The following is a 24,991-nucleotide window of genomic DNA, read 5'->3' as shown; positions in this document are numbered from 1 at the left end:
CAGATCATGTGCTTTATTTCATTAACTCGAAACCTTGCAAATACGTCCGTGAGGATAGTAACGAACAACACCATACTTTGTACATTGCGGGCGGAGCCAGCGGGAAACTGCTAGTATGTGTGAAAGAGATAGCTAAGAGTTTATTTTTTTAAAATTTTAATATGGTAATACAACAACAGCTACTACTAGAATATAATTATGTAAGACTTATTTACAAGATTAATTACCTTTAAGTATTAATGTTATTAGAAGAGTTAGCCTATGTACAGATCTATAAGAAACAGAGTCCTGTGAACATGTAAACAGCGCAATGAGTGAATAAATACTACTATGTCAAAGTGCCGAAATTTTGTTCCGCAGGAGATTTCACGAGTCAATACATCTGCAGAAGGCGATAAAGGCGTGCTCGGTTGATCCATAAGGACATAACGTTCGATTCACCACCACGAAATCGAAAAATTTAAGAAACGAAATTTTCATTTCTTGGGGTGCACATAGCCCTGAGGTTCACTCAGCCTACACCAAAAATGAGTACCAGGTTAAATCCTGGGAGCAAAGGCGGCCGGGCTAACCACTCTACCCCACCAAGTGCCGAGGTTACGGATAGTTGAAGCCTTTACCTTCCACCCCTCCCACGGCCTTCATGGCTTGTACGGAGTTGACCTTTTTGTTGACATCTACAGGCACAAGACTGGCGTATATGAGCACCTTCAAATATTACCGGAGTGAATCAGAATCGAACCTCCCAACTTAGGCTGAGAAGGCCAGTGCTCTACGGCCCGTGCTACTCAAACAAACCTCATGGCACAACAGCCTCGAAGGGCCAATGCCTACCAAGCGACCACTGCTCAGCCCGAAGGCCTGCAGATTATGAGGTATGTGTGGTCAGCACGACGAATCCTCTCTGTCGTTATTTTCGGCTTCCTAGACCGGGGTTAATATCTCACCGTTAGATATCTCCTCAACTGTAATCACGTAGGCTGAGTGGACCTCGAACCAGCCCTCAGATCCAGATTAAAATCCCTGACCTGGCCGGAAATAGAACCCGGGGCTCCCGGTGAGAGACACGCGCGTTACCACTACACCACAGGGGCGTCTCTGAGTGTGAAAATGAGACATTATCGAGACCTCGCAAATCTAATTCCGTCGGGGTCTGAAGAGGACAAGAGTTGAGAGGGAGCTGGGATGAGGAGACCCGTGGTGGCCACCTCAAACACCGACAACACTATCTTGAACGTTTATAATTTCCTTCGGACCCACCCAAGGAAACGTGTATAACTTTCCGTCGGAAATGGTAGAGATACAGGTTTACTGGGAGCCATATGTAGCTAGACCCACTCAAGGATGTCCTCCAACTAGAAACTGGTTTACAAAGATTTATATTAGAAACCGTTCCACGACTTTCGTAAGTTAGTCCATAGAAATATTACCAGAACGTTTTCACCTCGAGATGAGACGCCATACACAAATCCACAGATGTGGCACAGTCGGATGGCGCTTAAATGCAAGGAGATTTGTTGGCATGTAAAGGAAGCCTTTTCCCACCAGCAAAATCCCAGCATTCCAGGTTAAATAGTGACAGGACCTTACAGCGACACTCCTGAGATAAACAGATATTTTTACCTAATGCATGGATTTTCACGAAACTTTGTGGGAATGTCACCTACATTTCTTTCATATACAATTAGTTTTCCCAAAATATTTTTTGAAATGTTTAATTCCATTTTTTCATGAAATGTAAATAACATGTAAATTGAAATTTGTAATTAGGTAGAAAATGCTTCTTTAAAAAGCGCTACGTATAGATTTTTTTCTGTACATAATTTATATATGAAGATATATCGTACTAAAGTTTGTGTAATTTTTATGTTCTAAAATTTTGAACTTAAAAATCCCTACTACTTGAAAAAAATCCGCAATCAAAAATTCCATTCGCAGGTTTCCTAATATAGCTGTGATTCATATGCCATACAAATATTGTTACATTTGGCAGAATATTATGGGAGAAAAAAAAAAGGGACTTAAATGTAAAATTACAATTGGTGGGAAAATTAAAGCAAAGTTCAAGTGACGTTTTCTTTCTGGTTCATTACCTAAAAGTCACCAGAACGTATGTTTTCCCTTTCTTTTCTTTCTTACCAGCTTCTGTACGAATACTGGTAACTCTGGAAACTGGTCTATTCTTCTTCTTCTTCTTCTTCTTCTTCTTCTTCTTCTTCTTCTTCTTCAAAGAGCGGAAAATGATTCACCTACGTTTTATTTCTCACAATGCAACTCTTCCGGAGTCGAAGTTATGGGGAATGTAGTTTCGGTCATGTCATGATTGTTGGCTATAGGTGTAGGACGTACATGGCTTGAAGTTGATGCGATACTTTCCTGATGAGAATAATCCGATTCCGATAACATTTCGTGACCTTTTATCCCCGGTTTCTTCAATGGAGACTCCTGTTCGGTAAAGCTGATCCCCATCTCTTTCCTATCAAAAGTTCAGCAATTCGTCGCTTAGCTAAGGCTGATTTATGTTTACGTATATCGTTTATTCTTTTGAATACAAGCTATCAATATTATTACATCACACTTCTTTTGCTACCGCTTTTTCCCACACCTGTGGGGTCCCGGGTGCGAACTGTGTCGAACAAGTGGATTTGGCCCTGTTTTTCGGCCGGATGCCCTTCCTGACGCCAACTCTATATGGAGGGATGTAATCACTATTGCGTGTTTCTGTGGTGGTTGGTAATGTGGTATGTTGTCTGAATATGATGAGGAGAGGGTTGGGACGAACACAAACACCCAGTCCCCGAGCCAGAAGAATTAATCATAAGCGATTAAAATCCCCAACCCGGCCGGGAATCGAACCCGGGACCCTCTGAACCGATGGCCAGTACGCTGACCAGCCAACGAGTCGGACCAATTATTACAGCACACTATATTTCAATAATAATAATATTATCTTGATACGTAACTACAAGAGGTTACTTGCGCGCGTACTTCACAAAAGTAAACAGACTGGCTACCATCAGAGTACTCACAAAAAAGATTAAGCATACAAGATTAACAAAACTTATTGTTGACACTATTGTAGGGTTTTTTTTTTGCTTTACGTCGCACCAACACAGATAGGTTTTATTGCGACGATGGGACAGAAAAGGGCTAGGAGTGGGAAGGAAGCGGCCGTGGCCTTAATTAAGGTACAGCCCCAGCATTTGCCTGGTGTAAAAATGGGAAACTACGGAAAACCATTTTCAGGGCTGCCGACAGTGGGGTTCGAACGTACTGTCTCCCGAATAGTGGATACTGGCCGCACTTAAGCGATTGCAGCTATCGAGCTCGGTCACTATTGTAGTACCATCAGGAATACCAATACAAACATACAATGTTGTTCAATGACAGCCGAGTACTGAAATATTAATCCGTAACAGGCTTTATAAATCCATTCAGAAATATGCTAAATCTTACAGGAAGGGGGTGGGGGAGGGGGGGGGGTTGCTGTTGGCCCATCCCATGGATGCATAATTGCAAAGAACAGGCATATTTGATTGAATGGAAACATGACAATGACATCATTAGCTAACAAAGCGGTTCAGCAGATACCACGCCAATTTCTGCTGTGCGCAGACTGGCAAACTAAGCGTTATGAAAGTGATAAATTGTTTGAATTCAACGGAACAACTTTGTGACAAGAAAGAAGAAACTCAATCCTTTCAATTTCCGTCATAAAAATCGCCAAAATGACCCAAATGACGATTTTTATCTCCGGAGTGTCACCTTAAACAGGCAAGACACACGGACAGACAGATCTCGTGTTACCCGAATCATAGAATGTAGGCTGCTAGCAGCCATTTCCTTAAAGTTTTTGTAATAGGTACAATTTATAGTCGTGATGGTGGTGGTGGTGGTGGTGTGTGGGTTTTTTCAGTGGCTTAACGTAAAATTCACACAATGAAGGTTTTCGGCGACGCTAGAATGGGTAAAGGCTAGGACTGGGAAGGTAACGCCCGTGGCTTTAATTAAGGCACAATCCCAGCATTTGATTGTGTGAAAATGGGAAACCACTGGAAACCATCTTCAGCAAAGTAAACTAACTGAATAACTGAAATTTCAACCCAGTGAAGAATATTAAATAACTGATAAATATATCCAACACCTTCGTCTCTCACGTGGTGTACAAATTATAATTCCAAGAGACGCTGCACACTACTAACTTTTGTAAACGACGGAAATTTGATAACTGCTGACCATTGGAGGGATTTGAGGCTCGAAGAGAGGCTCAGAGCGGCTTCGCTTTGGTAGCTACTGGAAACTTTATGGCCTTTACCGACTGCTCTGCTAGGAATAGATCTAGGGCAATTATGGCGCGCTCATTCTTCCATGGAGTTCGCAATAAAGCTGGCGTTGTAAATTTCAATCAGAAATAACAGACTGACTCCATGTGGCGTAGGGGTGTAAACAACTGGCATATTTGATTGAATGGAAACATGACAATGAACATTAAGAATTGCTCTTTTAGAGTGTCGTATTAAACGCTGCAAGTGGAAAGTGTGGCGGTGCCAATTGTAATTGCGTTATTGGCGAGGGAGAAAGCAGCTGATGGCCAGCTGGAGCCGTGGCCTCGTAACCGAGTTCCTTCCTGGCCGTAACGTACCGGACATGGAAGTAGCTAGTAACAGTTTACTACACGATTCTTCAATAAGTCCGAATATTGTAGATTTGTCTTGAAACCTTATATTTTCGTATTTAGTTATTACTTTAGCTGTTCAATCGAAGAGTGAATTTTCTGTCATTTTTAATTCTACTAGGCCTTTTTCAGTTTCTTTAAGCCAGTTGGGTTTTATTTTGCGGCTACGGAAGAAGTCAAAGATTTGTCTGTAGCTATCTGAAAGATTTTCAATTTCCTTGCAGTGTTTCATTCTTGATGTGTGTTGTCTTATTATCCTGAAATTTTGGTCCTATGATCTTTCTTATCATTTTCCTTTCTTTTAGCTCGAGTTTCTCCGTCTGGCCTTTGAAATTCATGTTTAGTGTTTCTGGTTTAATCACTGTTTTATAATGTTTAATTTTCGACCCCAATGAAAGGGATTTCTTGTTGAATGTTAGTTGGAATGTCAGTTCAAGTTTATTTTTCCTGGATCCCATTGCTTCGCATTTCACAGCAATGCAACTAATATATTCTTCGAGATATTTGAATTCTTTTACTATTTCAATCTTTTGTTCTTATACTTGGAGGTATTTGTATGGGTGTTTGTCATGATTTTTTTTTTTTTTTTTCCCCGAAGGAGATATGATTTTAGCTGCTTGTTTCTGTAGTACAAGGATTTGCTCCCTTGCTTCCTCCATTGTTTCAGTAAACAATGCCATATCGTCTGCAAAAGCAATACAATTAATTTTAAGGTTCTTCTTTTTCAACCCAGTCTAATTCCACTCTTTACAGTATATTTTTGTTCCATTCTCTAACTATTTTCCCAAGCGCACAGTTGAACAAGGTTCCACGACAAATCTACATTAAAAGCCAAACCTATTATCTCGGAAGATGAGAGGATACGAAGATCATAAAGAATGAAGAAATACTGGGCACTAAGAAAAGAACAACAGAGAAATGATTGATTCAACGTACCCTAGAGAGGGTGAAACGAAATAATAATAATAATAATAATAATAATAATAATAATAATAATAATAATAATAATAATAATAATAATAATAACCAATATAGGAAGAAAGAACAGGGGTGTTGAAATAAACTGTTTAGCATTTAAAGATGACTTGACCATACTTTCAGAAAACCTGACAAATGCAGCAATGCAAGTCAATCTCTCGGAAGAAATAGCCAACAGAACAAGTTTAAGAATTTCTTTAAAAAATTACAAATATAAAAAAATGCTCCAGAATTTCTAATAACAGAAATTAGTCAAAAAGAAAGGTAAAGAAATTTGGATGTATGTACGTTCAGTCTTCAGCCCTAAGGCTGGTTTGATCCTCAACAGCTCTGCCATCACCTGTCATAGATGGCCTAGGCATCACCGAAGAGGCGTACTAGGGAAATGAGGAGTAAGGTAGTTTCCCGTTGCTTTCCTCACCGAGTCAGAAGATGCTATTACATATCAGTCTGCCAAGCCCACCGAAATGCACCAACCGACCCTATGAGCAACGTTTTCACACCATTCACACCAGGGACTGGCTGCACAAGGAATGGCATTACTAGCATCACTGATACCTCAGTCACTTTCATATCGTCAAAGCCAAGGATAAGACAGAGACAGATCAATGAAAGTAACAAAATTGCTCTAGCCGATACCAGAAGACATAGTGCACTTTGAACACTAGGTCCTGCCAGCAGAGGCATAGAAATTTGGATATTTGGGACAAACAATTCAAGAAAACGGGTTGGAAAAATCCTCTATACAAGGAAGGATACACACGATGGAAAGAGCATACGGTATAACTAGGAATACCTACAACAAAACGTTTTTGTCTAAAAACCTCAAAAATACAACATAACACCGGTAGTCAAACCGGAATGCCTATACCCGAGTGAATGTCTAGTACTAAATTACAAGCTGAATAAATTAGAAGTGCTGGAAAGAAAAATTATACAGAAAATACTCGGTCCACTAACAACTACAGAACTCTGGAAATCACGAGGTAATGACGAAATATACCGGAATATAGCAAACATAACAAAAATAAAATGCGGAATAGGCGATTGATATTTTTTGGACATTTATACGAAACGGATGGCAACAGATTAACCAAAGAGATCTAACTTTGGAACAAGAAGTCAAAACCTGGATTCGTCAAAGATTTGGAAAGAAACAATATAAAAGAACAAGCAAAAGAAAGATTTTAGAAAGAAAGTGTTAAAAATGGAAGGATTTCAATGTCGGCAGTGAAATACGATAGGCTCAAATGATCGGGGGAGAAGAAAAGAAGATAAAGTGAGAAGATGGAGTATTGGAGAAAGAAGGAACAATAAAGGATGAAGCAATGAAATTGTCACGTGATCCCTAGAAGACCCTAACAAAAAAATGGAAGGAAAAAGAAATAATAATAATAATAATAATAATCATAATAATAATAATAATAATAATAATAATTGGCATGTGATCTTCGGACAGTTGACGCCTAATAGGCGACCTGCGCGTCTGTGAGAATGGGGCCAACCTATGATGGATTCTAATGCTGAAGACGGCACACACACCCAGCCCCCGAGCCATCGGAATTAACAAATAAAGGTTGAAATCCCTCGCCAGGCTTGGGATTGAACCAGAGACACTTTGGATCAAAGGCCAGCACGGTAACCATTTAGCCATGGAGCTGGACAGGTTTCTTAATGAGAATAATGTGTGTTTATCTTTGCGCATGGAATTGAGGATTTGTTTATATTATGTGATGTTATACTGAAAAGATAAATCAAAGACAATCATTCTTATAGCACTCTCTGTGGGTCAGTCGTAGAGTGCAGGCCTCTGTACACCAAGTTCGCGGTTTCAAACCCGGCAGAACTATTCGGATTTTTTAAGACACACAAAAGTCCAGAAAACATGTCGTATGATGTCGGCATGTAAAAGATCTCTGGTGACACTTCTGGCGTTTACTCGACAAAATTAATTAAAATCTCGGACAAAGGTCACCCAAAACAGTACCATTTCTCTGCAACCGGGTAGAGTAAAACGGACGACCGAGAGTGACACGCCAGCAGCCGAAATGTCAGATGAAAAAGTCTGCTATACGGTAGCTGAGACCACATTATTATTATTATTATTATTATTATTATTATTATTATTATTATTATTATTATTATTATATTTTTGCTATCTGCTTTACGTCGCACCGACACAGATAGGTCTTATGGCGACGATGGGATAGGAAAGGCCTAGGAATTGGAAGGAAACGGCCGTGGCCTTAATTAAGGTACAGCCACAGCATTTGCCTGGTGTGAAAATGGCAAACCACGGAAAACCATCTTCAGGGCTGCCAACAGTGGGGTTCGAACCCACTATCTCTCGATTACTGGATACTGGCCGCACTTAAGCGACTAGAGCTATCGCGCTCGGTATTATTATTATTATTATTATTATTATTATTATTATTATTATTATTATTATTATTATTATTATTATTATTATGTACGTGAGGTTACCCGTAACATCCTACGAATACGACAAAGTTCGTTTCGTAGAGAATAGCAATACGGCAAGCGGAGAAGCCCGGCCGCCAGCTGATCACGGAAGTGACAGTTCCCTCAGTGAAATGCCATCCAGCTCCGTCAGTAAATGTTAACAGGTTCCCTTTCTCCACTGTCTCGTGACATCACACGGCGGTATTACTGCAAGCTGAGTGAAGATGGTGGAACACATCTTACCGATAATAGAGCATGTGGTTCACAAATTGTGCGTCGCACCGAGGATATTGCCGTGTTGGTATTCGGTGGTTAGAAATGATCAAATGTTCCCCACAGATTCATTTTTTGACTATACAGTAAACTCTCGATTATCCGAGCTAATCATCGGACAAACTCGCACGGATGACCGAAAACACGAATACGATTTTGTGCATTTTAATGGACAACTAAATACAGAACATACAATACTGTTTGAAAATGCAATAATGTCAAACAATTAACACTTTCCATAACCACTTTTATTAATAAGGTAGGCCAATTCAAAAAATTACTTACCCAAAACACTTGAGGTACAAAAAGTGAATTCTAAGAATTGCTGTTTGCTGTTTTGAACGTATCTTAAATGTAGGAACACAAATCCCATAATAATTCGCTAATTTATGTACTGATTCTCGTTTCTCGAACATTTTAATTAATTCAAGCTTTTCTATTGAAGTTGAAAGCACTTTATTTCGCTTCGTAGTCATGACTGCTATCATAGAACACCACGTTATACAGTACATCGTTTAGTGTTTGGTTCTTGAACAAAGCATGCTGCCAGCACACTTGCACTCGAGTGCGCGCAGTTCACACGTATTCGAAATGCCGTGACAAAAAATTAAGGAAATAAAATAATACAACAAATCCGCACTCGGATAGTTGGGAGTTCGCTGTAGTTTGGGAACGTAAGACCCCAACTAGAGTATGGTTCCAGTGTATGGGACCCTCACCAGGATTACCTGATTCAAGAACTGGAAAAAATCCAAAGAAAAGCAGCTCGATTTGTTCTGGGTGATTTCCGACAAAAGAGTAGCGTTACAAAAATGTTGCAATGTTTGGGTTGGGAAGAATTGAGAGAAAGAAGAAGAGCTGCTCGACTAAGTGGTATGTTCCGAGCTGTCAGCGGAGAGATGGCATGGAATGACATTAGTAGACGAATAGATTTGAATGGCGTCTATAAAAGTAGGAAAGATCACAATATGAAGATAAAGTTGGAATTCAAGAGGACAAACTGGGGCAAATATTCATTTATAGGAAGGGGAGTTAGGGATTGGAATAACTTACCAAGGGAGATGTTCAATAAATTTCCAATTTCTTTTAAATCATTTCGGAAAAGGCTAGGAAAGCAACAGATAGGGAATCTGCCACCTGGGCGACTGCCCTAAATGCAGATCAGTATTGATTGATTGATTTGATTGATTGATTGATCTCCCGAAAATTGGATACTGGCCGCACTTAGCGACTGCAGCTATCGAGCTCGGTCAGGTCGTAAGTGAGCCAAGGGCAGCGATGCTTCAGATGAGTCCGCGGCTTCTTGGTTCTCACGACCTGTTTTTTAAGAGTAGGATGCCAAGGTCGGTTGAATGGCTAGAGAGGATTCTAGCTTTGGTCATCTTTACTATTTTATTTATTGGAGATGTAAGAGTGGGAATACGAAGTTCAGTTCGTATCCGCCTGTTAGATCTCATAACTGGTGCTTTTATAATCATTCTTAATGTCTTATTTTGAATCACTTGTAATTTTGAAAGTGGAGTTTTAGCAATATAGTCCCAGACCTCACAACCATACAGCAGGATGGGCCTGATACATGCCAAGTAAAGTATTTCTCTTAATACTAGGCATAGTAGAGATATATTTATTTCCTAGCAGAGGTCTCAAAGCTTTCACGCTGCCGGGCCTGTTCTAAATTGTATCTCCAGGACATACTTCTGTCCATAGTTAGGCCGACGTATTTAATTATCTTTGTCCGAGGCAAGGAGATATTATTGATAGTAAGGTGAACAAAGCCAGGCCGATGCTTGCTGAAAATAATTACCTGAGATTTTTGGGATTTATCGTATTTTCACCTTGTTTCGAATGCACCACTCGCAGAAGGATAAGATCCATTGATGCAGTGCTCGGGCAGCATAGTCATTTCTTTTCATACTGGTATATATGGCAGTCATCTGCGCATTGCTGGACCTCCACTCCTTGACGGGTTGAAACATCGCTCACATATAGGTCGTATAGGGTGGGGCTCAGCACTCCACCCTGTGGGATAGTTGGTTTCGCGAACGACAAACCTTAAGAGTTTTCAGCTGCTGCCAGTAGCCAATAGAGAAGCCTGCTATGTTGTCAAGGCTTCACAAGTTACTGCCATGGCCTCTGCTACTTTCAATAATTAACAGGTAATCAGTGGAGATGGTAGCCTAACGTTTAGCAAATTTAAGTCCGGCTTTGTGGCTAAATAGTTAGAATGCTTGCTTTGGTCCGATGGCCCCGGTTCAATTCTCTGAATCAACACCCTCGTAATGTCAATTCCCCTGGCTCGGGGACTAGGTGTCTATGACTTCTTCGCCATTCATTTCATCCTCATTAGGTCACCACCAAGCCTATACAGATGCTATGCCATTATTATTATTATTATTATTATTATTTATTATTATTATTATTATTATTATTATATTATTAAATACACACTTTTGAATTCAGTGGTTTATTAGCTTCCTCCGGAGATTAGTGGTGGTGTCCCACCTATGATCACGGGTTCGATTCCAACCAACAAAACAGAATACCGAGCCTGTAACACTGCATTTCACTTTAGCAGATCTACATATAGAAAGAAAACTATGTTACTCCTATAACAGCAGCCCTGCTGTGTTTTCCTACAATGACGTAGAAGTAAACGGGAGTGAAATTCCAGCACTCTTATCTATATAACAAAGTCAGAAGTACAAGGAACGCATGGTTGTTAGTCAGCAGTGGCGATCTGACGGAGCGAAGCCTAGCACACTTATCCCCCTGGTTCCCGCACCTACCAGACATTCAGCAGCAAGCCGCGCGAGGGGAGTCGAGGGGGGAGAGACGCAGCGCCTTGGCTGCAATGTCAGTCTCCGATATCTTGCTCTCAGAAATATGTGCGACGTATTGTGTCAGATGCTTTAGATTTCCGTCGTTCTCATTTGAGGTTTGGGCTTCACCGATAGCCGTGGTAGCCCTCAATATACGCGACTGCCTTTCACTCTCGAAGCCTCTCTGAATTTACTGAACGCTTCCACAATAATCTATTTATAACTAGCTCTGTGGCGTCGTTTAACTCTTATCTTTAAATGATTAGAAACTGAATCGAACCACAGTTGTCTTGGTCTCCCTCCACTTCTATTACCCTCAAAGTCCACGAAAATAGTTTAGAAATTTACAAATATGTATGTTTAAATTGTTTGAAGTGAAAACCTACAACCTGTTTTCCAGTCATTCGGCCAGGTCAGGAATGAAATGAATGAAGCCCCATCTAGTGGCGAGGATAGGAATTATGCCGGCTGCCGAGGCCTGTCGCACTCCTCTGGGGCAATGATTAATGAGTGACAGATTAGATGAAATGTTAATGGAGAGTGTTGCTGGAATGAAAGATGACAGGGAGAAACTGAGTACCCGGAGAAAAACCTGTCCCGCCTCCGCTATGTCCAGAACAAAACTCACATGGAGTGACCGGGATTTGAACCACGGAAGCCAGCTGTGAGAGGAAGACGTGCTGCCGCCTGAGCCATGGAGGCTCTGTTAAAATTGTTTACACCCTTTAAACCGTCAAAGAGAGAGGACATACTATTGAGCACTTCACTAAAATATACTGACTGCGCAAATGTCATGGGATAGCGGAGCACTGATGCGCAGGTGTGTTGTCTGCGCACCACACGCCCCCTGTGCCAGCGGCAGTGGTATAGGAGACCTTGTGAGCAGTGGCTGTGCATGTGAGAAGTGTAATATGGAATGTCGTCGTGAGCTGACACCGTTCGAACGGGGTATGGTGGTCGGTGCTCGACGGATGGGAAGTGCGATTTCGGAAGTGGTGCGGGAATTCGGCTGCACACGATCAACGGTGTCCAGAGTGTATGGTGAATGGTTGAATGCGGGTGTCACCGTCCACAACAGACGAACGACCGGCCGTCCAGCCACCCTCGATGACCGAGACTGGCGACATCTGAGGCGGATTGTCAATAGTGACAGACGGGCAACCGTGCAACAAATCACGGCTCAATTCAACACAGGCCGTGCTAGACACGTCTCCCAGTGGACAATCCATAGGAACATGGGTTCTATGGGAGCCGGCGCCGCACACGGGTGTCAATGTTAACCCAACTTCATCAGGCACAACGACGCGCATTTGTCGCCAGTCACCAGGGATGGACACTGGAACAATGGCGTAAGGTGATATGGTCGGACGAATCATGATTTCAACTGCACCATGCCGATGGGAGGCACCGTGTATGGCGCAGACCACATGAAGCGATGGATCCCGCCTGCCTCGAAGGTGTGGTCCAGGGCGCTGGTGTCTCTGTTATGGTCGGGGGTGTATTTTCCTGGTATGGAATGGGCCCCCTAGTTGTTCTGGAAGAGACTTTGAATGGTACGTGGTGTGTTGAGCTGCTCAGAGACCATCTCCACCCTTCCAGCGCCCAGACGGTTCTGCGGTGTGCCGCCACATCGCTCCCACGTCGGCCGGGAATGGTTCCAGGAACATGCAGCGGAGGTCCAACGACTGCCATGGCCACCAAGGAGCCCCGATATGAACCCTATCGAGCATATCTGGGATGTCCTGGAACGCAGGCTCCGTGCCATGGATCCTGCACCCACGAACAGACCAGCATTGGCGGCCACTCTGCAAACGATTTGGTGTCACCTGCGTCCAGAGGACATCCAGGGACTTGTCGACTCACTTCCACGGCGTCTCACTGCAGTTCGCAGGGCCAGAGGAGGCCCCACACGCTATTAGGTGGCTATCCCATGACATTTGCTAAGTCAGTGTACTTTCAAATATTGAAGGGTCGGCTTTCAGTGTTTGGAATAACAAAAATCTTCAACAATTGGACGGGGCGTGTATATTATAAACGGCCATTGTAAAGGCCACTACACACAGAGAGAGCTACGCTATGCTAAATAATGCCAAACTATGTTCTATGATACGAACATAAAGCTAACTATACTAGGCAGCTACGGAAAGATGGCAGGATTAATTAAAGAAGAGCTCTTTTATTGGCCGCTGTCATGGAACATGAAGAAACAGAAAGAGGAGACCATTATGGATACGTGAAATTGAAAGATACATGGTGAATTCCATGATTTGATTCAAGCATTATATGATAATTTAAAAGTTACCTCCGTCTAAATCGGAACAGTTTCATGAAATTCTTTCTAACTTGTTATTGAGGATGATATTAAGAAAACATACATAAAAGTATCCAAATTGTACAATATAGGTAAAGATTTATGTAAAAGCAATACATGATATGTAGGCCCTATAATCAATTTCGGAAGTTTCACTTACTACTGACCAACAGTTTTCTTTCATGGTAATATCTCTACAATAATCTGACATTGTTATAATGCAGACAAGAGCCTCCGTGGCTGCCTCTCACCGCTGGGTTCCGTTGTTCAAATCCCGGTCACTCCATATGAGATCTGGGTTGGGCAGGTACTCCGGTTTTCCCTGTCATCTTTCATTCCAGCAACACTCTCCAATATCATTTCATTTCATCTGTCAGTCATTAATCATTGTTCCAGAGGAGTGCGACAGGCTTCAGCCGCCGGCACAATTCCTATCCTCGTCACTAGATGGGGCTTCATTCATTCCATTCCTGACCTGGTCGAATGACTGGAAACAGGCTGTGGATTTTTCATTTTTATCACGCATTGTCTCTCTTCGATCAGTCGTTCTTCCTTTCGTCTGCTTTCCATGATAATTAACAACCACAGAAAAGAACTAGGCCTAATAGTTGCTGAATTGAAGTACATCATGAAATCTACACACATGGCAATTGTTGGCTAGGTACCGGAAGTTTTCAACGCTGCCTTAATAATGACGATGTTCTTCAAGGAAACTAGAACCTGCGTACGTCAGCACAAAGGAACGCCTCTTGGAAGTAGAGAAACTTGGAAACCACGCACGCCTGCGGTGCAGAACGACACTAATGGTGTCGCTTGGCTGCGAGTGATGAGCTCGTACTTCCATATCCTGTAGGCTGTAATGAAGTGAGCCAACTAGTTTGTGAATTATTTGAGAATGCTAAACCGGTCTCTATCTTACTGGGACACCTACTTAGCTACACGTTTTAAATAATACCTTAATAGAAACATTCAGTTGCTAGTACCTATTCGACTAATCACGCCCATGAAGAAAATCTCACTTTTCTTGGATAACAACATTTAGATTATCGGAGCGAAATAGAACAGACACTTCTGCCCTCTCTTCAGTGCAACATATCTTAATATAGAACTATCATGTATTTCAGTCTACAAGCCTCAGTTAACGAAAAAAAAAAAAACCTAGTGCTGTGTCATCCATCTTGTAACAATGCAATCAGCGTGAGATCTAAACCTGCATAGTGGAATCTAATATTTTTCTTAATAGTAAAGTTGGCGAAAAACACCCCTTTAAAATCTAGACATGACTGTATATATCCCGTACATATTTTATTCAATTTTCTCAGCCAGTGGTAGAACTGTTAGAAGGAGTGATGTTTGCAAGCCCGAATACCCCATCACAGAGTTTTGGGAATGTTTTAGTTTTCCTTTGTACCAAACTGCACAGTTTAAAAAAAGAATAAAGTGGATGTAATCCAAATAAAGAAGGGGTACGAAAGAGCGTACTTAATTTCTATATTAGTATTCACATTTTATTTCATTTCCGGACAATATTTTAAAAATGTACAAACATTTTTAAGTATTGCGGAGAAAACTGGGATTTTTTTCTCCCTACCAAAAAGTGCAATGGCATCAGTGGACGAATAAGCTCTTTTAAAATCATAATACGAAGATAAAAGTTGGAATTCAAGAGGACAAAGTGGGCCAAATATTCGTTTCTCAGTCATCGTCATCCATCAGTACTTCATATCACAGCCTGCACGGTTGCTAGGTAACATCGCATCACACACTTTGTATCGCTAAATTTCAGATGACGCCAGCCATAAGATATATGTATGTCAATATATACTGCATGTCAAAGTACATAAATGAAATGCCTGTACAGTTAAAATTTTGGCCTCAATACTTCCTCCTTATCCAGGATTAGATTTACGGTTAGATCTTTTACGTTTCATGCGTTTTTATCTTGCTAGGAATAATAGTGGAGATATCGCCAATTTTTCACGAACTTCCAAATATCTCTGGAAATCTAAGTTCTACGATATCTATAAGGTGTAGCCTATATAACAAAAAATATAGAACATTCAGTTCCTATTATTTTTATATCTGATCCTAGTTTACCGTACGAGCTATCATAATAATAATAATAATAATAATAATAATATATTTTTAGCAGCTGTACAAGGTGAGGCAGTCCGAGCTTATGACGCGACGTTCTGATCACCCAGTGTAGGTCGTGCAGTACGGAGCTTTACTGATGGCCAGATGAGCCACTTAGATGAAACAGGTCACGATTATAAATTGTCTGGCGGGAAAAGAAACAAGAAGGCCAGAGTTCGAGACCACAAAGTGACCAGTCACTGTATATCATCCTCTAGAGCTAGGTAAAAGGCAAGTAATAAAACATGGCAATTAATTTCACAACAATAATGCTAACGGTGTTGAGACACCTGGAATGTCTATCTTACATCCTCCATACACTTCACTTTACATATGGTCAAACCAAACACCATGGCGGAACAGCAGCGAAGGGCCATGGCCTACCAAGCGCCCGAAGGCCTGCAGGTTACGAGGTGTCATATAGTCAGCACGACGGATCCTCTCGGCCGTAATTCTTGGCTTTCTAGACCGTGGCGAGCACCTCACCGTCAGATAGCTCAATTGTAATCACGTAGGCTGAGTGAACCTCGAACCAGCCCTCAAATCCAGGTGAAAAATCCTGGATTGGCTGGGAATCGAACCCGGAGCAGGCACGCTACCCCGACACCGCAGAACCGGCATTTACACACGGTGGGCTATAAAATTATTAGGGCCAAAATCCGTGATGTGCGTCTGTGCAGCGAGTTTTACTGACTTCGTATTTTAAATTTATACATTAACAAATCGCCTTTTCATCGATACCGGCTACTTTCTTAATTAGAAATGAGGCTTTTTCTCCCTTGGCAGACAATGTAATTGAAATTTTCCCGGTTGCAAATTTGAATCTGCATAACCAACCGTACAAATCATCATTTCGTCGCTGAAGAAATAACGTTATGTATCTGGCAATGCTCTTCCTATGCAACCTGATGACCCCTCCGGATATTCAGTTCATCAGAACAATTTCCGATGTGTTCGTTTTAGTCTGTCAATGATAAAAGAAAAATGAACCTTATCGTACCCTACTGTAGCAATGTATGTTTGCATGACGTATTTACGCACTCTTGCAGTATCAACGTAAGGTTCATTTTCCTTTACACATACGTATTGGAAAATGAACACAACAAAATTTATTCTCGTGGACTGCATATCCATATGTGGCTGGGAGACGTGACTAGGCTTAAGGAAAATGGATACAGAAAGTATTTTCAGATACGCGGTACTGTGTCTTCCGCGACGGTGTGTAAAAATAACTTACAATCCGTCTATTTGTCAGTGGAATGAAGGCACGCAACTGCTTTCATGTTTAGAAATATTTCAATTTCTATACAATTTTAGCCCTCCCAAAGTTTTCCTTTAGAGATATAAAAGGAAATCGTCATTAAAACTAATTATGAGGACCAGTGGCATAAAGTGACGACCTCCCGATCCCAATATCACGGATCCAAACCCGGCAGAAATTTGAAGGGCGGAATAAAGTCCATTCGACACTCCATGCCGTACGATGTCTCCATGTGCAAGATCTCTGGTGGCACGTTTGGTGTTTACTAAGCAAAATGAATTAAAACTCAGCCACAACAGAGGTATGGTTTACTCTACCATCTGGTTTAATAAATAAAAGGCCAATGAAAATTGACACACAGACAGCCTAAAAGGCAATGTATATAAATGCTAGCTCAGACCAAAAAATGTTTATGCCCATGGCTGGCCAAAGTGAAAAGTAATATATAACACAATTTAAAAGTGTAAGATGAAGTGTCTCCCTAGAAAAAAAAAAACGATAGTAGTAGTAACAAAAGCCGGTTTACGAAACTTTTTCTCTCCATTAATGTTAGAAATATTACCTTCGAAAGTAATGAAAGTACAAACAATCATTACCTATTCTCTCATCTGGTGGATGGTGACAAAATGTGTCTCGTGAGTGACACACGGGCTTTCTACAACAGCTGACGATGAACTGTGGAGGGTTCAATCACCCTCCAGACATTTTAATTTCTTCCTAGCTCTATTCCACAGGTACTTCATCACTTTGCTTTTTTCCCCTTAGGTCTACTGTTTTAAAGTGTATGTTATTTCTGAAAAGATACGTCGTGAAGTAACGTAACAGAAGAGAGTAAAAATAAGTTTTAAATTATATAAAATACAAAACGGAGACTCGAACCTCTGCAGCTAATAGTATGGAGCCACTATGCTAGAGTTCTGGCTTATATGAGGGCTTATATCGGGTGTTTAAAAATTGAAATGCTAAAATGAAAGTCAATTTGAGAAATTTTTTCCAAATAGCTATTGATTTTGTACCCTCGTAGAAGCACTTCAAAAATCAGTGAAAGTTTCATCTCATAACTTAGTTTGGTGCCTTGGTATTGTGTTATTGTTTTTACGTCCCACTAACAACGTTTACGGTTTGGGGAGACGCAGAGGTGCCAGAATTTCGGCCTGCAATTTTACGTGCCAGTAAATTTATCGACACGAGCCTGACGTATCTGAGCACCTTCAAATACCATCGGACTGAGCTGGGATCTGAGCTACTCAGCCCAATATGCACTATACACTGCCCCTTCAATCCACTGTTACTTTGTAACTGATTATCTACAGATGAGAGAAATATGGAGCAGTATCCCCCCCCCCCCCCCCAAAGACTAAAACCTCCGAGAAAAAGAACAGGGAGTGACACGTGTGAGGAAATAGATATGCGGACTGATACATCAGGCGGTAGAGAGGGAGTGCACGGAGATTACAAGTCTTCTGTTACAGCGACACAAGATTGTCATTAACGAACGTTTGTAGAGGTAAAAAAGCATGTTTTGCAACCGTCTCACAGTGCTATCAACAGGATGGGCAGGTCCACTTATTTAATACCATATGATATATTATTATTATTCATTGTACATCTGGACTAGTTTCGGTCTTCCCTTTAGGTCAGCTTCAGCCTAGATAGGCTACATCGTTTGGGGAAGGTATAACATACACACGTTACTTAACCTAAAATGTTACATATGGTATGTCCAAAACTATTTATATTCTTTAACTTTAAAGTGCACGTACTTTGATGTATTTGCAAATGCCACTTAAAATTACGCTGAGTTAATATTGTATCTGTAAAAAACACTATGTTTTGATCCAAGTCTTTTTCAGAATATGAACACCAAACATTCAAATTGACAAATTTACTACAACACTGTAAAATATTTCTCTTGGTATTATTTTGAACATATCGGTGTGTTGGTGCTTGTAATACACATTTTATCTTAAACACATTTTGTGTACGTACACTGTTAAATGGGACAGATAAATATACTGGAATGTTCTTCGATACACATTTTTTGTCTTCAATCTTTATGCTTTATTGTAATATTAAAATACTTGGAATCGACTGTTATGATGAACACTTTTTCTTTATTTGTAATAATATACCTGCTACTATAATTTTACAGAGACGTTGTCAGTTTTAAGTAAGTGGGTTGTTGGTCCAGTTGAAAACCTTGGTAATGTTACAGTTGTATGGCTAAGTGTTCATGTTCTGAAAATATTTTTAGGATCAAAACATAGTGTTTTATGCAGATACAATATAAACTCAACGGGATTTTAAGATGTGCCAATACAGAAAATTATATGGACTTTAAGATTAATGAATGTACATAGTTTTAGACATTTTAGTTTAAGTTACGTGTGTATGTATATCTTCCGCAAACGATGAATCTAGGCTGAAGATGACCTAAACGAAAGGTCGAAACTAATCCTGATGTATAAGAAATAATAATAATAATAATAATAATAATAATAATAATAATAACATATGGTATTGAATAAGTGGACCTGCCCATCCTCTTCAAAGGATTCAATCACCAATACGGACCAATAACATACAACGGATTTCATATACTTCTCACAGTGATCCCGCCGAAAATAAAATTTTAAAAATTATGAAAATGTTACTATTTTAAAAAACGTTGTCAAAGTCGGGCTCCGCAGTGTAGGGGTATCGTGCCTGCCTGCCTCTTGCCCGTATGCCCCGCGTTCGATTCGTGATTACAATTGAGGAGCTATCTGACGGTGAGATAGCGTTCCCGGACTAGAAAGCCAAGAATAATGGCCGAGAGGATTCGTCGCATTGAGCACGTGTAATGTTGTAATCTGTAGATCTTCGGACTGAGCAACGGTCACTTGGTAAGGCTGTTGTTCCACGGGGATGTTATATTTGATCGTGCCAATACAATACAGAAGAACCCTCCTTTTCTCTGGTCTAGATGTATTATAACTTATTCTTTTCGTACAGTCGTGCCCTGGCATAGGTGTTTCCATAAATCAATGAATACATTTTCATGGAGACATGTTTACCCTTCAAAAGGGAGTAAATCTCAGGATCTACAAAGAAGTGTGCGCCAATCATATCTCTTCAAGTTTAAGAAAACGTGAAGAAGAAAATAGACTGAACAGGACGGCAGAAATTAAAGTAATACTTCAATGATCACAGCAACAAAAATTGTCGGAAGACCTAGAAGTAAAGGTTCAGTTAGGAAGCGAAATAGAAGAAATTGTGCGTATGAGTAAACAAAGAAATTAAGAAGCAAACTGACAAGAAAAATTTACAAAGGATACTAACGAACTTGCAGGAAACAGTAAGAGATACCAGCAGAATCCCGAAAAGCAGCTCACAGATTTTATGTTTAGCAGGTATGAGGTAGTGATGGGATAATCGAATAACCTTCATGCAATTATTTAAATAATCGAAAGAGTTTCAAATATCATTCAGTTGTATAGCATAGAATATTCGGATGCGTTATGAATTAATTTTTCGGTTTAAGTGTGTTGGTTGGATAATTGATTGAAATAAGCGAATAGATGAACTCTTATGAACAATAGAAATACGCCCTTTTCCAAACGTGTCTCCAAATGATGAAACTAGATGAGTGAATTAACTATCTAACATCACTTTTCATTTCGAAAGCATTCAATATTCAATTGCCTCATTCATTCGAATGGAGTTTCGAATAATTAATCGAAAAAATAATCATTTGGAAAAATATTCACCATTCGATTTTCTCAGTCATTCGATTGAATAATCGAAAAGTAATCGATTGGGAAATATAATCGAATAAGCGATTATTCTGTATTCGATTATCCCATTACTAGTACGAGGAACAATGATAAATAGCAAGCAGAGAATGGAAGGCCAGAGATTTCAATTTATTCAAAGAGATTTGAAAGGCATAAATAAGCTATCTATTTAACATGTATGTACAATCAATTCAAAGAGCTGCAACAACAATTCAGAGTCACGATTCTATTCCTGATAGCCTAAGTGTTTAGGCACAAGTAGGTTAGAATACAAAGGCGCAAGTATGATCTAGCTGCTCTACAACTATGTAGGTGAGTTGCACAAATTTTAGGGGGTCTGATAAATTCAGATCGCTAATAGTTATGCAAATCTCACTGCAGATCTGTTTTGCGGGTAGAAAACACTTGTGCCTTGCATAATAACATATTCGTGCCTTAAAAAACCTTTTTCTACTGATAAGCCATAGCCTCCAGTGGACATCATTACATCCTTATCTACCTCTGAATTCTTATCCTGGCCCGCTCATCAGGCAGCCTAGCAGTTCTACCGGATTTTGCACTGTTCCCAGTATAAGCAAACGATAGAGGAAACATGATAAGGCATGAAAACAGCGCTGTTATTACAACCATCACGTGAGATAAACTCAATTCTACTATGATAACATCGCCCGTCGACACGTTCTTGAGCACGTGGACGACCGCAACCGACACAACGCAGTCGGACAACGATGAATGAGGACTGCACAGTTAAGGCACAAAAATCCATCTGTTCCAGACCCCCCTCCCCTTCCTTAAACATACTATCTACAGAGCGTTGCCAGATATTTTTGATGAAAAGAGGGAAATCCCGTACCATTTTCCCAAAATGAGTGAAAACCGACAGTGTTTAGTACTTGAGAAATTCCTCATGCGTGAAACACTCCAACTAACGTATAGTTGGTTGTGTTATGAAAGGTTCTAAATTTTATGAAATACTGTACATAATAGTACATTCTCTTCCCAATAAATTATAAGCTCCATTGGTTTCTGTACATGTCTATATATAAGAATCTACTGAGTTCAAAGCGCTAGCGACTTGCTGTCAAAACCATTGAAATGTTGTGTGCAATCCAATACAACACGTTTATTAATCATTCGAACCCAGTATATGGGATAAGGAAAGCTCATGTAACTGATTTAAACCTTAATAACTTGATTTTATCAGCACCTTTCTTTGTACCTTTTTGTATGTACTTTTCCCCTTTTTTGACAACACTTTCCACTTTAAAATCCTTTCCCTATAAATCACAGTAAAATAATTAGAAAAACATTTATGTTTATTTCTGTTTAGAAAAGTACTCTATGCTGGAGTGGAGAGAAAACAGGATTTCATTACATTAAGTTCCAGATTTTCAACTTCCTAAGCATTTAAACAGAAATGATCATAACTGTTTATACTTTTCTAAATGTCTGAATGTGATTTGATAGAATCTGATGATCTTTTACGAACGAAACATGTCATTCTGTTTTAACTTTTTCTTTTTTCAAGTATAACACTTACTGAAAAATGAAAACCTACAACCTGTTTTCCAGTCATTGACCGGGTCAGGGATGAATGAATGAATCATATATAGGTTATTAGTACGATGGGGTCGCCACTCCCAAAGTGATTTTATTAATGACTGATAGATGCTATGAAATGAGAATGGAGAGTGTTGCTGGAATGAAAGATGACAGGGAAAACCGCAGTACCCGGAGAAAAACCTGTCACGCCTCCGCTTTGTCCAGCACAAATCTCACATGGAGTGACCGGGATTTGAACCACGGTATCCAGCGGTGAGACGCAGACGCGCTGCCGTCTGAGCCACGGAGGCTCACTAATACTGTTACTATGACTGTATTTTATTTTTCAGGTAGTTTATAAATTTATTTACTCAAAATCAGTTTTGGCAGACTGAAGAACATTAACCGAGTCGACAGTGGGAAGAGATTCCTTCATATATGACGAAATTAGAAGTCCGTGCAGCCCCCCAGTTAGCAATTTATACACACTCACAATTCTGATTTGATTAGAGCTTTATTATTCTGTGCATTGGGCGAGTGGGGCATCTGTTCCGGCTTGCTCAACATGTATGTGACTAAACAGAGAAACCCCGTTCGAATTGTCAGGACTGTGCGAATTAGCTTCTACACTGTCTCTCATTATTTTATATGGCAGTGAAAACAGATACCAATCTTTCTTCCACATAATCATTGATCAAATCTTCTGAATTCTTCAAGTCGTATATGGCACCTTTCATATTCGTCAACACAAACCTATTTTGCTTTACGTCGCACCGACACGGGTAGGTCTTATGGCGACGATGGGACAGGAACGGCCTAGGAAGCGGCCGTGGCCTTAATTGGGGTACAGCCCCAGCATCTGCCTGGTGTGAAAATGGGAAACCACGGAAAACCATCTTTAGGGCTGCCGACAGTGGGATTCGAACCCACTATCTCCCGGATGTGAGCTCACAGCTGCGCGCCCCTAATCGCACGACCAACTCGCCCGGTATCAACAAAGCCAGGAAAAACTCGAGAGAAATATTTGCCTTCCGTTAGGAAGGGTGAAATTATGTCATCCATCGGGAAATCCCATAAAAATAGAGAATGGCAACCCTATATATGCAAAGGATATCATGCACAAATTTACCAAATCAATTAACCCGCTCCGCCAAAACCAAATAAACAAATCCTGCCCAAATGAAGACAGTGTTGGATCCTATACGAAATTCCTGACAGGGTTAGGAAACAATTCTTAATAATAATAATAATAATAATAATAATAATAATAATAATAATAATAATAATAATAATAATGCTATTTTGCTTTACGTGCAACTAACTACTTTTTACGATTTTCGGAGACGCCGAGGTGCCGGAATTTTTCCAGCTGGAGTTCTTTTACGCGCCAGTACGTCTACCGAAACGAGGCTGAAGTATCTGAGCACCTTCACGTACCACCGGACTGAGCCAGGAGTGAGCCTGCCAAGTTGGTGTCAGAAGGCCAGCGCTCTATCATCTGAGCCACTCAGCCTGCGTCTCATTATTTTTCATAGCAGTAAAAACAGATACCAATCTTTCTTCCACTGAAAATGATATCACAAATCATTTAACTATACGGAAATCCCGAAAAAAATCGAAAATTGCAACTCTAGCTATACAATGAGGATATCACGCACAAGTTCACCAAATGAATTTAGCCGTTTCCCTTAACCAAATAAACAAATCCTGCCGAAGTGAAGAGAGTGTTGGATCCTACACGACATTCTTGACAGGGCTAGGAAACAAGCCTTGACCTCTAGCCAAGTTACTTTCCTACCAGAATCGTTCTCACAATAATTATATTCTCTTACCAGCAGATTATAGCAGCACTAAAACTATTACACTATGGACACTGCACCTGATGATAGCTGATCCTCCTCCAGGGAGCGCTCGGCTCCAGCAGGTTCTCCATGGAGCGCCTCTGGAGATGGTTCTCCTTGTCCGCACATCCCAAGTCACCGTCAGGATCTTGATCCTCTTCCCACTCACTATTCACTTCCGAGCGCACGTCCTCTAAGGATCGCGACCGACAGTTCTGAGCACACGGACACTGATATCGCGGGGTCTGCGACGTGGGACGCACGTGGTGGCGTCTCGTCGAGTCCATCATGAAGAGACGTCGCGGTGGCGGCAGGGCGTCCCTGAACATGGGAGCCATGAAGTAGTAGTCTCTACCCTTATTGTCCATGTAGTTGTAGTCCCGCCATGGTGAGGGCGGATCAGGCGGTCGGAAACAGAGTCGTCCCCTCTGCGGAGCGGGGTGTCGGTAAAGCGGCGGCCAAGGACGCCGCAGCATCGTCCCCTTCACGTCCATCGCTAGAGAGAGTCGCGCGCTTACTGAGCTCTCTACGTCCAGCGACCCACTTCCTCTCCCTCCACCACTACTCCCAGCCTTACATAAACTTCACCACAGTAGCGCGGCCGGAAGCACATAACACTTAACTCATTGACACATGATTATTTCGCTCGAAAAAGCGCCGCTGTCTTTACATATTTGGTTGGAGATGTAACTACCAATAACATTGGATTTACATTCGAGATTCTTACCTTAACATGCCTATGAAGTTCTGTTCAAAAATGGAAATCAAATAAAACATTCTAGATTTTAATGTTGAAAATATTTTTAGACGAAGTAGGCGGTCCCCTACTACGAATTTCCTTAATTCCACCGAAAGTTGAACGGCTAAAGGGCCCGGAAATGTTTCAAATTGTGAGTCTTGGTTAGCTCTATCAAGC

General features: G+C 40.8%; 1 protein-coding gene across 2 annotated transcripts in view; it reads right to left on the bottom strand.

Annotated features, from left to right (window-relative positions):
* LOC136857366 (WD repeat-containing protein 47) overlaps positions 1-24,991 on the bottom strand; it is a 259,687-nt gene that overhangs the window by 92,439 nt on the left and 142,257 nt on the right. Inside the window, exon 1 of one of the 2 annotated variants that reach the window (XM_067135989.2) lies at positions 24,114-24,562. The exons of the other annotated variant lie outside the window; for it this stretch is intronic. Coding sequence (XP_066992090.2) covers positions 24,114-24,551 — 438 coding nt within the window. The 5' untranslated portion in view covers positions 24,552-24,562. Of the gene's footprint in view, positions 1-24,113; positions 24,563-24,991 lie in introns of those variants that run through there. 2 annotated transcript variants of the gene reach the window in all.

The sequence above is a fragment of the Anabrus simplex genome, chromosome 1 (genome assembly GCF_040414725.1).
Source record: "Anabrus simplex isolate iqAnaSimp1 chromosome 1, ASM4041472v1, whole genome shotgun sequence".
Taxonomy (NCBI): domain Eukaryota; kingdom Metazoa; phylum Arthropoda; class Insecta; order Orthoptera; family Tettigoniidae; genus Anabrus; species Anabrus simplex.
This window is presented reverse-complemented; position numbering and strand designations above follow the sequence as displayed.